The 13,826-nt window shown below is 47.3% G+C and overlaps 1 protein-coding gene across 9 annotated transcripts in view; it reads left to right on the plus strand.

Annotated features, from left to right (window-relative positions):
* Positions 1-13,341, plus strand: part of LOC115176726 (chondroitin sulfate proteoglycan 5) — a 45,823-nt gene extending 32,482 nt beyond the window's left edge. The window contains exons 3-7 of one of the 9 annotated variants that reach the window (XM_029736953.1): positions 3,421-3,609; positions 7,572-7,650; positions 9,643-9,699; positions 11,100-11,201; positions 12,491-12,578. In XM_029736953.1, the coding sequence (XP_029592813.1) occupies positions 3,421-3,609; positions 7,572-7,650; positions 9,643-9,699; positions 11,100-11,186 (412 nt within the window). In that variant the 3' untranslated portion in view covers positions 11,187-11,201; positions 12,491-12,578. Of the gene's footprint in view, positions 1-3,420; positions 3,610-7,571; positions 7,729-9,642; positions 9,700-11,099; positions 11,202-12,490 lie in introns of all 9 variants that reach the window. The other 8 variants (XM_029736954.1, XM_029736950.1, XM_029736949.1 and 5 more) reach the window with 8 other exon arrangements.
* Positions 13,342-13,826: the final 485 nt, after the last annotated feature.

A 13,826-nucleotide genomic window follows, 5' to 3' on the forward strand; every position in this document is an offset into this window, starting at 1 on the left:
CCCATCTGTGCCCCCCTCTACCTTCCAACCCACTCTGCCCCCCTCCTCTTGGCCAGGTTAGGGTATCTATCCCGGGGGATTTTGGCAGTCGAACAGCCTTTACAAGCCTAATCAAGTTAATATTGAGGGGATTTGTGAGTTCTTTGTAATGTGGCTCAGGCTCGGGTAATTCCATTGTGTCGCTGGGTTAGAGGGCTGTATTTGGTGGCGATTGGAGGTTGTGGTAAACCTTGATTGAGTTAATGATGGGGTAGGGAGGGAAGGCTCTGTGGTTACACTGGGTAACTGGTTAGGGTAAAGCTGTCGGAGTCGTGAGTGTTTAAACGAGGAGCTCAGAGAGAGAGAGAGAACCAAGCCTAGCAAGAGCCAAGCCTTTTAAGGTAAAACAAACAAAGAGCCATAGTGAATGTTTCTACTGGGTTTATTTCAGCTGGATTGTTTCGGTTTGATTTTAACACTTGAGAAAACGTGCAACCAAAATCTTCAAGTCAAATTGTAGGGTTTTTAGGACACCATTTAAATTATGTCAAAACCAATGGAAACAAGATTACAGTCTGCTGGAGGCAGCTGGCAAAGAGCAGGAGAGCGGAAGGGTAGAGAGAGACATAAGGATAGTGGGAGGAGGAGGAGAAGAGGTGGTAAATCTGTGATAAATTGGAGAGATGGAGAAACTCAAGGAGCAGCGTGATAGAGGAGGGAGTAGGAGGACATTGAGAATGAGAAATAAAGAGTGATTACTAAGCGAGAGAGTCTCATGAGAGCTCTGTGTGTGTGTGTGTGTGTGTGTGTGTGTGTGTGTGTGTGTGTCTGTGTGTGTGTGTCTGTGTCTGTGTGTGTGTGCGTGCGTGCATGCATGTGGTGGAATGACATATCAGTACTGCATCTGCTTCTTGTGTGACTCAGCTGGATCGCCATGGCAACCAACCATCCTCCTTACCCTCTCCTTAAATGTACTCTCTCTCGCTCTCTCTTTCTCTTCCCTATATAAACTACCTCTTTGTACCAACATACAGTACCCTGGCACGGAGGGTCCCTGGTACCCTGGCACAGAGCCAACGCCCCTCGGTTGGCACGTTCGGCACAGGCAGAAAGGGGGCAGGATGCAGGAAGTGGTGCTGAAAGGAACCGAGCCCCCCATCACCCGCTCACTAGGCAGAATTGAAACTGTGAATCTGAAAGGCCATACCCACACCTCCATTCATACTGCGCATTTACATTCATCTGTGTGAGTCTGTAGGTCTCTTGGCCTGTGTTTGGGGAACAGGGGAAGGGAGAGGTGCATTTCTGTTGCTCATCACATTCAAATTCTTCCAAGTGAATGTGTGTCCATCCGAAAGTGGTGATTTCCCCCTAAAATCCACATGCAGACATTCAACCTGGAACCTAAAGGGTTCTACCTGGAACCAAAAAGGGTTCTACCTGGAACCAAAAAGGGTTCTTCAAAGGGTTCTCCTGTGGGCACATCCAAAGAACCCTTTTAGGTTCTAGATACAGTAGCAGCAGGAATATGCATAGTATCTGGTTACTATGGTTTCATTCCTGTTATAAGCAGTGAGAGACGAGTCATTACCACTTCCCCTTGTTAACCAGTGTGATCGACCCAGTTTATAGAGTCTATGTCTTTTTATGCAACATGCCATACAACTCATTCTCCTAGTGGTTACAAGCATGTGAGGCAGCACATTTGGTTAGTAAGGTTCCAGTCTTGTTAAGAACTGAGATATTTAGATGCCAGATAGTCAGCAGACAAAGCCATCTGCCTCTGTCATTTTTGTCCCCAGGCAGAAACCGTACACTGGCAAACTGGAGCAAAAAGAGTCTAGGGCTCAGATGGCGGGAAGTGTGTGTGTGTGTGTGTGTGTGTGTGTGTGTGTGTGTGTGTGTGTGTGTGTGTGTGTGTGTGTGTGTGTGTGTGTGTGTGAGAGTGTGTGTGTGTGTGTGTGTATGGAAAACAGCCTCTGGCTCTTTGTTTTTTTCTATTTTCTTTTCTGACAGAATGATCACATTATCCCTTCAAATAGAGCCATGTTGAAGGCCTGCTGGTGACACTTAAGGCATCTGAGAGTCTGTTTTAGACTAGGAGTTGAAATTTCACTTCCATAAATGACATACACTGCTGCATATGTGGGATGTTGAAGAGCCTTTTTTAGACCCCACACTCAGGGCTGGATTTAATCTGTATCGCGGAAGATCCGTGGTATAGCACGATTTAAATTGAAAGACAATGTTCCCGCATAGATTTCTCTATTGTGTTATATGATTGTACGTTTGCTTATGTGTAACTCTGTCTTTGTAACGCCTGTCTTCGTCGTCAGATGAAACAGAGAAGTCATCGTCGGAAAAGGTGGACCAATACGCAGCGGAGGATGTGTTCATATTCAATATTTAATTAATAGAAACACTTCAAACAAAACACGAAAATGAACAACAGCCTACAGTTCTGCTAGGTACAAAACTAAACAGAAAATACAATTACCCACAAAACCCAAAGGAAAAACATGCTCCTTATGTGTGACTCCCAATCAACAACAACGAACTACAGCTGTGCCTGATTGGGAGCCACACACGGCCCAAAACAAAGAAATACAAAAAAACTAGAAAAATAACATAGAACGCCCACCCAATGTAACACCCTGGCCTAACCAAAATAAAGAACAAAAATCCCCTCTCTATGGCCAGGGCGTTACAGTCTTGTTGTTTTTGTCGCACTGCTTTGCTTTATCTTGGCCAGGTCGCAGTTGTAAATGAGAACTTGTTCTCAACTGGCCTACCTGATTAAATAAAGGTAAAATAAAAAAATAAAAAACCTGAGATTGTCCACGATACTTCCACGATATGGATTGAATCCAGCCCTGAAAGCTTTCAGACTCACATAATGAAGTACTTGGGATAATTATAAACAGAAATTCTTTATTTTCTTAAACAGAGCAAACTGGATGTAAATGTGTGCCAACCATTCAAGCTTGAACTATGAATGACACAGTGGTACTGCCCTCACCCTAATCTAAATAATTTAGAGCCTGCACACACACACAGACAGAGACACACACAGACAGAGATACACACACACACAATTTTGTTGAAGTGTTTTATTTGGTAAATAAACTCTCTGCCATTTCTCACCCGCCCTTCTTTTCTCTCCATCCTTGATTGATTTCCCTTTACCCTCCTCTCATGGCCTTTCTCCACTCTTCCCTTACCTGGCCATTTCATCTGTCACCCTATCTATCTTTCCCTGGCTGCTCTTCTCCCTCCTCTCCGTATTCCATCACACATGCCTCATTGTTTCCACTACTACTACTTCCCCTCTTCGTCTTCATCTTCGTCTTCCTGTTCTTCCTCTTTCTTCTTCTTCTTTTTCTCTTTCTCTCCTCTCCTTTTTGCTCCCCTCTCTCTCTCCATCCCTCCTTCTCCATGCAGGTGTAATGTCCAGGACTACATCTGGCACAAGGGTTCCCGCTGTGAGTCGGTGGTGACAGAGTTCCAGGTGCTGTGTCTGACCATCGGGGCGTCGGCCCTCATGGTGCTGCTGCTTTTCATGATCATCGTCTGCTTCGCCAAGAAGCTCCACGTGCTCAAGACCGAGAACAGCAAGCTGCGCAAACGCAGGTAAGCTTACAGCGTGGACCTGGGGAAACCTGCACAAATATAGGGGGATTTATGGACCAGACAAAAGGTGTAAGAAAACCAGGAAAAACCAGGCAGTGCAACCATAGATCATAGAACCCATGGAAAACTGGCTGTGCAAACGCAGGTGAGCTTATGGACTAGAAAAACCAGGCAGCAGATAGACAGGTATTTGAGCTCTTGTATTCTCACAGCATATGTATGTGAAATAAAAAAATCACACTCACTATCAACAAAGCTTAGCATTTCTAGCACTTTTGAAAATGATCATATTTAGTATTCAAGAGAAGAGGCTGTGAGAGGGAGGCTGGACTGGAAAGAGGAGGATGGGGGATGGGTCACAAACAAGAAGAGGCGATAGACAGGACAGACAGAGGGGGAGAATTGGATGGATCAGATAAAGGGGGGAGGATATTAAATGATCGAAGGAGACAATGAAGGAATGCGGAGGAGGAGGAGGGGGCGGAAAACACGATGACAAGATAGATGAGAGAGGAAACGCAGAAAGAGAGAAAAGATAAAGCAGAGCGAGAGAGTGAAAAAAAAGGGAGGGATTGAGTTTGCATTGAAAGAGAACAGGATGAGGATAGCTAGAACGAGTGCAGTATGAGATGCGGCTGTGCCTTCGCCGGTCGTTTTGCCTAGCAACAGTGAAGTCATGTAGGAGGGTGGATGAGTGTGGATGCCTCCATCAGCAATGCACATTTCTTAGCTGAGGATGATGATGTTAGCATTATGATGATGATGAAGAAAAGTGCAGCAGTCAGTGCGGTGGATAGCATGCTGATGGCTAGCGCGCGGTGCTAGCTGAAAATAGTGATGTCATTGCTGCTCTGGCTCCAGCTGAAAGTAGGGCAGTCTGATCAGGAGTGTATGAGAGGGGAGGGGGAGACAAGGCAGGGGAGGTGAAGTTGACCTACATACAGCTGTGCGACCTGGGGGGGGGGGTGTATGTGTGTGTGTGTGTGTGTGTGTGTGTGTGTGTGTGTGTGTGTGTGTGTGTGTGTGTGTGTGTGTGTGTGTGTGTGTGTGTGTGTGTGTGTGTGTGCGTGTGTGTGCGTGTGCGTGCGTGCACGCGCATGTATAGGGCACTGCTGATGAGGCTCATGTATACATGAGACACCCACCTCTCTCTCCCTCCATCTGCTGCAGATAATTGCAGTGGGCTGCACAGTGTATGTGCCACAGTCAAGATGGGGTCTGCTTCCCTGTCAGAGAGAGGGAGGCAGAGAGAAAGATGGAGTGAGAGAGTGATGGAGGGAGAGAGGTGCTGGGGAAGGTGGAGAAAGAGAGAGGTCATGAATGGGAGGATGGGGAGAAAGGGAAGGAAAAATAGTAGGGATTGAGGGAGGGAAAGAGAGAGAAAGCGAGAGGGGTGACAAGAGTGGCAGAAAGTGAATGGCAGAGGACAGAGAGAGAGAGATGCAGGTAACATTATCTTTGCAGAGAGGAGAGAGTGTGTGTTCTGGCTGAAGAGCCAGATTAAAACTGAGACATCCTGGCTTTAGTCCCTTTAGTCCCTCTCTCTCTCTGTCTCTCTCTCTCTCGGCATGATATAACAATGTATATATTGCCAAAGCTTACTTTGGAGATTTCAATATTAACATAATTAAAATTATAATAATCAATATTGTCAACTTCTTTCTGTCCCTCTATTTATTTATTTATCTAGCACACTCCCTCATCATTACTTGAGCTTTGATTGGCCAGTCATATGAACTCTTTAAATATAAATATTGGCGCTGCATCTCAATCAGACAGTAGTAGGAACAGCTGGGGCTGTACTGATGGGTCTAGTTCAGAGGATGTTTAACTATGGATATGATGAGGAGTGGGAGAGGAGGAGATCGAGAAGAGACAGAGAAACTGAGAGACTCTTTCCAGTTTCTGGAATAACACAAAATGACTGTTTGGGAAGTCTGTTTTGGATATCAAGTTTCTCCAAGTTTTTAATTGGGTACACAAAGTGAATCACAGTGCTTCAATGGTAGGTCAATGGTGAGTCATTGTTGCCTGTTTGGAAAGTACCTCTCATTTTTGTTTTCAGTTGCAAAACATTTTGCTATACAGTGTGCCCTATTGAATGCAACCCAGGGTTGGCTTTCAGTGGCAATAGCTATAGTCTAGTTTTGAGTCACAGCTGATTTGTCTGTCTGTCTGTCTGTCTGTCTGTCTGTCTGTCTGTCTGTCTGTCTGTCTGTCATCTGCTAACTGAAGTCTTACACTATACTGTAACTAACACTGCTTTCTCTTGCTTTTTCTCTCCCTCCTTCCTCCTCTCCCCACCTCCTTTACCCCTGTTTTCACATATTTTCCCCTCGTCCTTGAATCCTGATTTTGCCCTCCCTATTCTCCGTTCATCTGTCTTTTTTCTCTTCTCGCCACCTCTCGCTGCATCCTCTTTTTCATTTTCCCCCTCCCCATCGACACTCTCCTTTTCCTCCACAATGTGACCCCTCCTACTTTCCTCCTCGTTTAATCCTTTTTCACCTGTTCTCCCTCCTCCCTTACTCTCATCTCTGGTCCCCTCCCTGTCCTCCCTTCCTCTCGTCTCTGGTCCCCTCCCTGTCCTCCATTCCTCACGTCTCTGGTCCCCTCCCTGTCCTCCCTTCCTCTCGTCTCTGGTCCCCTCCCTGTTCTCCCTTCCTCTCGTCTCTGGTCCCCTCCCTGTCCTCCATTCCTCACGTCTCTGGTCCCCTCCCTGTCCTCCCTTCCTCTCGTCTCTGGTCCCCTCCCTGTCCTCCCTTCCTCTCGTCTCTGGTCCCCTCCCTGTCCTCCCTTCCTCTCGTCTCTGGTCCCCTCCCTGTCCTCCCTTCCTCTCGTCTCTGGTCCCCTCCCTGTCCTCCCTTCCTCTCGTCTCTGGTCCCCTCCCTGTCCTCCCTTCCTCTCGTCTCTGGTCCCCTCCCTGTCCTCCCTTCCTCTCGTCTCTGGTCCCCTCCCTGTCCTCCCTTCCTCACGTCTCTGGTCCCCTCCCTGTCCTCCATTCCTCACGTCTCTGGTCCCCTCCCTGTCCTCCCTTCCTCTCGTCTCTGGTCCCCTCCCTGTCCTCCCTTCCTCTCGTCTCTGGGCCCCTCCCTGTCCTCCCTTCCTCTCGTCTCTGGTCCCCTCCCTGTCCTCCCTTCCTCTCGTCTCTGGTCCCCTCCCTGTCCTCCCTTCCTCTCATCTCTGGTCCCCTCCCTGTCCTCCCTTCCTCTCGTCTCTGGTCCCCTCCCTGTCCTCCCTTCCTCTCATCTCTGGGTCCCTCCCTGTCCTCCCTTCCTCACGTCTCTGGTCCCCTCCCTGTCCTCCCTTCCTCTCATCTCTGGTCCCCTCCCTGTCCTCCCTTCCTCTCATCTCTGGTCCCCTCCCTGTCCTCCCTTCCTCACGTCTCTGGTCCCCTCCCTGTCCTCCCTTCCTCTCGTCTCTGGTCCCCTCCCTGTCCTCCCTTCCTCTCGTCTCTGGTCCCCTCCCTGTCCTCCCTTCCTCGTCTCTGGTCCCCTCCCTGTCCTCCCTTCCTCACGTCTCTGGTCCCCTCCCTGTCCTCCCTTCCTCACGTCTCTGGTCCCCTCCCTGTCCTCCCTTCCTCACGTCTCTGGTCCCCTCCCTGTCCTCCCTTCCTCTCGTCTCTGGTCCCCTCCCTGTCCTCCCTTCCTCTCGTCTCTGGTCCCCTCCCTGTCCTCCCTTCCTCACGTCTCTGGTCCCCTCCCTGTCCTCCCTTCCTCTCGTCTCTGGTCCCCTCCCTGTCCTCCCTTCCTCACGTCTCTGGTCCCCTCCCTGTCCTCCCTTCCTCTCGTCTCTGGTCCCCTCCCTGTCCTCCCTTCCTCTCGTCTCTGGTCCCCTCCCTGTCCTCCCTTCCTCACGTCTTTGGTCCCCTCCCTGTCCTCCCTTCCTCTCGTCTCTGGTCCCCTCCCTGTCCTCCCTTCCTCACGTCTCTGGTCTCCTCCCTGTCCTCCTCCTCTTCCCAGCAGTAAGTACCGGCCTCCATCGGAGCAGCACAATGATAATTTCTCCCTGTCCACCATCGCTGAGGGCTCCCACCCAAATGTAAGGAAACTGTGCGACACCCCTCCTAACGTCCCTCATGCCCGTGCTTTGGCTTACTATGATAACATTATCTGTCAGGTAACGTGGTTCTCGTCTCTCTCTCACCCTTTTCTTCCTTCCCTCCTCCGCATGGGCTTGAGTGTCACCTCTCCGGGGTACAAGGCGGGTGTTACAGTGGGGGCGTTCTCTTTCGCTATGGGACAAGTCTACAGCCAGATAGGCAGGCGTAGTACTACTCCCGGTTACTGAGGCAACACTGTTACCATAGCAACAACGTGGCTGTAAAGTCTCTACTGTGTATTGCTTCGTTGTCAGTTATTGGTTGAGTTTTTTTGTTAGCTATTGATCCCACTTGAAGGTGACACAAACACACACATGCATGTACACACACTGCAGATGCGAAAGATGGAGCAAGGAAATAAGTTGATTTTACCTATCATCTTCCTGACCCGGTGGTGTGGTCAGTTCTGCCTATCTGCCTAGGATAAGACTTGACCAAGAGAGAACTCCTATAGCCCTCACTGTAACCCCCTCCACCCCATCTATCCCTGATCTGCTCTCCCTTCGATCGGTATGTCACTGCATGCCTGCTCTATCGCTCACATGGTGCCCCCCCCCTGGTGGCCATGTCAGCCGCTGCAGCAGTCTGTCCGTCGCTCTGCCTCTGTATCTCTGTCTGTCTGTTTCACTCGTTTATCCTGACTTGGGCTGGATAGGTTGGAAAAGGGAAGAAGGGCTCTTGATTGGTCGATAATAGGGCTTTGGGGGGGCGGTGAATCCGGGAGCATGAAATGTATTTAGTTTATGGGGTTATTATCAGGTTGATCGCGGATGGTGTGCAAGGTGGGCGGGGCTATTAAGTCAGGATAAGCATCTGAGATGCAATGTCTCCCTGCTGCCTGTAGGTAGCGGGGGAGAGTATAGACCTAGATGCACAACAAACGGAAGCATGGGGTAGCATAGCGCTAACATGGTCATAGCAGCATGAGTAGAAGTAGTGCTACGACATAAGATGTGATGCCACTTTCTAACAACTCATCAAATAGTTCTCGTCATCATACTTGGTAGAACCACAAGCAAATTGCTTCACTTAGGTTTCTTTTGCTCGTTTTTTTGTTTGTTTGTAGATGCAGTGTTATTCTTCCTTCTGGGTAATTGCGATAATGTTTCTGTAAATATATTATAGTGACAACTTGGGGGGAGTCATATTGCAGTGGTTCATACCATGATACAGAACACTACTAACCGTAACCACAACCCAATACCATCCACAACCAAATAAAACACCATATAACACCCCCATCTTCCAGACATCTTCTAATCACTGAAACAGGATCGCTCTGCTCTTTGAGTCTCAACCTGGATTTGCAGCTTAGCTCTACAGCTCTAAGTCAATGTATTAGTACATCTCTCTATCCATAGGAGTAAATATAGAGCACCAGTATACAGTATCTGGAAAAAAGGTCCATTAAAATACTATGTAGATTCATCTGCAGAGAACAGCCAACACCACAGAGACATACTTCTTACTAAAAAATCTCAGAAAACATAAACTAATATTGTGAATAACCAATACCTCAAATCCCTCCATCTAGTTCATGAACTAAAACCCCTGTGTTTCTATGTCAACATGGTACCCTCAGAAAAGTTTCATCCAACATTTACTATGGTAATGTCAAGGCCACAAAGCACCATAGTTACTGAGACAAATCCTTCAGTGTCCTTATATGGGCACAGTCTCTACCTCTCAATGTGAGCTGGGAATATCAGCTATCATCCTTAGGAAGTTCCCCTTACTAGGTCTCTCTCTTCTCCTCTCCTCTCCTCTCCTCTCCTCTCCTCTCCTCTCCTCTCCTCTCCTCTCCTCTCCTCTCCTCTCCTCTCCTCTCCTCTCCTCTCCTCTCCTCTCCTCTCCTCTCCTCTTCTCTTCTCTTCTCTTCTCTTCTCTTCTCTCTCTGAGGATGTTATGTATAACCCTCTTCCCCCCTTCAGAAAACCATGAGCAGATACACCTGGGAGTGTAAGACCAAAGAGGAGCCCGACAGTGAGGTAAGATAAACCCCCTCAGATGGCCCGTCCCCCTCTCCCTTAAACGGCTCTCATTGTACTGTGACCCTGTCAGTCACCCTCTCTCAACTCAACGGCCCAATCCACGGCCCCAAACTTGGCTAGTCAGAACCTAGTGCTGTTACTTCTAAGTGCTGATCTAAAGTCAGTTTATAAGTTAAGTTAGCCATTACCTCTTAATGGATCATTTCCGGATTTGAGTAAATGCTGATTTTAGACATGATCCATATCTTTACATATTGTGGGCTCTTAAAATAACAACTACGAAATAAACATAATTTAAAATATGAAATGTACAGTCTTTTATCTAGGTTAAATGGCACAGAGATAAACATTGTAGCAGTCCAGTAGCAGTACGATTCTGTCCTTGAAGTGTCCTTCAGAAAGGGGATATCGACCCTTCCCACATGAGTTCTTTGCAGAAGAGAAAACACTGCAGTAAACTGAAACCAGAGAAATCTCGCTAGACAGAAACTCTCTCTTCAGATAAACACACGGTCAGAAACTGTACACACTCCAACATGCATAAAACACTATCATATATACAGAAACACAGATAATACAACTAGAAAGTGAAATATTGTTGGAGGGAGAAAAGTTTCTTTATTTTCAGCATTACATGGACTGAGTACAGTGGATTGTATCCGTTTACCTTTAATCTCCTATCAACATTAATACCTGTCCTTTTATGGACCATGCTGGTTCACAGTATATATTTAACTATGGCTTGTGTCAATTCCATTCTAACTCAGTCAACTGACAAAATTATAAAGATGATAAGTAAAAGTCTATATTTAGAGTAATTAATACATGTATATGTCCATGTGCTCTGTATTGATTGAATTAAAATGGAATTGATAAAGTGATTATTATAGGATTGTACTGATACATAGTGACATGTTTTCATAATACTGACATGTCCTTGTAATGTTGACATGCCAGTCCTGTGCTGTGGTTAAAAGTCCCGGGATGTACAGTACCGGTGTCCCTATTGTCCAGTCCTGCCCCATAGGCTGTGCTTTGCTGTGCTGTGCTGAGCCATACTGTACTGTGCCGTGCCAGTGAAGAGCATTGAGGCTCTCTATCTATCTGTAACAAATCGTTTGACTCAGTCCTGTCCCACCCTCTTCGTGTCCTTCCTCCACTACGCACACACACACACACACACACACACACACACACACACACACACACACACACACACACACACACACACACACACACACACATAGGCATAAAGCAGGAAGGATACAAAGATCTGTCATGTTTCATCTTCATCTCAACACCTCGTATATCTCTGTTCCAAAAAGTCCCCGTAAAGTCCCTCTCACCCTATTTCCCCAATACAATGAAAAACAACAGCCAACAAACACATTTTCCAGTTTCACGCTGACGGAAGGAAAGATGGCCCCTATCCTGTAACCATGGAAGTGACGTATCCCCACGTCCTGCCCGAAGTTACTATCTAGGCCATCAGCCAATGGGTAAATGCTCTCGCCATCCCTTTTGTGTGCCATTGAATAACAAGCATTCAGCTCTGTTTCGTAATGGCACAGCCCTCAGGGTCTGCAGTGTGTGTGCGTGCGTGTGTGTGCGCGTGCCTGTGTGTGTGCGTGCGTGCGTGTGTGTGTGCTTGCGTGTGTGCTTGCGTGTGTGCTTGCGCGCGTGTGTGTGTGTGTGTGTGTGTGTGTGTGTGTGTGTGTGTGTGTGTGTGTGTGTGTGTGTGTGTGTGTGTGTGTGTGTGTGTGTGTGTGTGTGTGCGTGCACATGTGTGTATATGCGTGTGTGTTTGTATGTGTGTATGCATGTGTGTGTCTGTCAGTCAGCCTGAGCACAGACAGACACTTCAACCTCTACACAGCAGGGTCGATGAAGCTATGCAATATTAATGAGGATAACAGGCTAGGAAAATCAGGTTCAAATGAATGCCAATCCATTCTTGTTCTTGACCTTAATTAAATGCAGCCAAAAGGATGAATTGAAGTGAAACAGAGTTGTCTCCTAATGCATTGTTTTTCCAGCTCCAGCTGTACTCTAGGTATGTATGAAGATGGTTCCACAGACAATGTGTTTAATGCCAATGAGGGCACGACTCATTGTGTTTTAATTGGGACAGTAGCGAGGTGAAGGGGGCTGGATGAGTGATGGGGGGGGGGGGGTCTTGCATGTGGATGTGCATGCGCTTCCCGGTTGGCCAGGATGGGGTGCTTGTTGGTGGGTTATGAAGGGTGGGAGGGGGTCGCTCATACAGTTCTCCAATCACCTCTATGTCCCTTCAACCAAAACAAATGTGCAAAGAGAGCATGATGTTGAAACAATTGGATAGCCACGGCCAATGTACAATGGGTCTTTTTTACAGTTAGCTGACTCACAGCTCTCTTCCATTGACGGATAGTCAGGTAGTGTGAGGATAATTTGGGATTTGGGGATATTTATATCCAAACAATATATTAAATGGGATTACAGAGAGGGATGGAGGGGAGAGGGGTGGTAATATTTGGAGATGTTAGAATGCTATTTCAGATATTCTCATCTCTTTTAGGGGAATGACAATATGCAATAGCAGTGGTCTGTCTATAAGGGGCTATAAATTGATTGGTTGAAGGCCATCTATTGGCTGATGTTGTGACAGTCCCAATAACAGGATGCAACAAAAGATCACATGGTAGACTAGAGGGAGGGTTTGGTTTATAACAGTTTTGGGCGGTCTGACTGGGTGGGCCTAACAATGTTTTCTCCTCCCTCCGTCCATCTGTCCGTCCGTCCCTGGCAGGATGATCCTAATGCCCAGAACAAGCTGGAGGACCCCGTGAAGGCCCCGGTGCCCAAGGAGGACGACTCCCTGAACATCCACAACTCCCTGACCCCCAAACACGAGAACCACAAGGTACTGGGCGAGGAGAACTCCTCGGAGGTAAACTCACTGCAGAACAACATGATGTAGAAGCCTGGGTCGGGATGAGAGCTCCAGTCCTGCTCTCTATCTCAGCCACCACGCCTACAACTGCTACCACCAGCCAACCACCGTCTACAACACGGCAACACTGCCACCAAGCGGCCCATGCCGCTGCAAAAAATACACACCACCCCTGCTGAAACTCCCCCCTGACCTGCCACCGCCTATAGCGACCCTTTACGCCCAATCACGCCCCCCTGCCTCGCTGCCCTGCTCCTTCGTTGCTGTCACTCTGCTCCCTCTTACCCCCTGCCCGCACGCACATACACACACTAGAACACACAAACCGACACACCAGAACACACAAACACACACATATATGTACATACACACACTCACATATACACTCATATTCCCCTGCCTGCATTGGTGTATTTTGTAAAAAGAAAAAAATCATATGGAGTTTAAAAAAAGAAGTTAAACATTGTAAAAAATATAAAAGTTACTGAGAGGTTTCAATGTTTGTCTGACTAATTAAGTGAGTATGTATAAATATATGAAAAAAATGCTTGGATTGATATAAAAGAAACAACACAATGTGTCTTCGTTTTCATTGATGTGATTTCTAATCCTTTGATGTACTTGTTTTATTTTGTACTTTTTTGGGAATACAGACTTCAAAACAGAGAACAAAATCTGAGTTGTTGAAATAAACCTTTTTAACATGACACCTTGGTCCCTGTGTTTTCCTGAACAATACTGTCCATTTCCCTCTCAAACTCTTGCATGGCTTATTACATCTTGGTAGCACCTTAGGTTGCACACACACACACACACACACGCACACACACACACACACACACACACACAAACACACACACACCTGCAGCTTGCATGGATCCTGTAGTTTGCTTTCTCACAGAACTGCAGCTGACCCCAAACGAAAACTCTTCTCTCACCACTCATGCCAGAAAGGGCCTTATTCAGAAGGCCAAACACACAAATAACTATCTTTCTTTCTTACACACACACACACACACACCCTCTGTTACATTCCCCGTTCACACATCATTTTTCATACCGGACAGCATTCTCAATGAGTCTCAAAGGAGGCCTCTCCGATGCCATGCCTTTGTCGGAGTGATCATTGAGAGAGTTCTAGACTGATTGGACAGAGTCTGGTATTCTAGGGCCCTTCTCAGGCTGCGGGACC

Source organism: Salmo trutta, chromosome 37 (genome assembly GCF_901001165.1).
Source record: "Salmo trutta chromosome 37, fSalTru1.1, whole genome shotgun sequence".
Classification (NCBI taxonomy): domain Eukaryota; kingdom Metazoa; phylum Chordata; class Actinopteri; order Salmoniformes; family Salmonidae; genus Salmo; species Salmo trutta.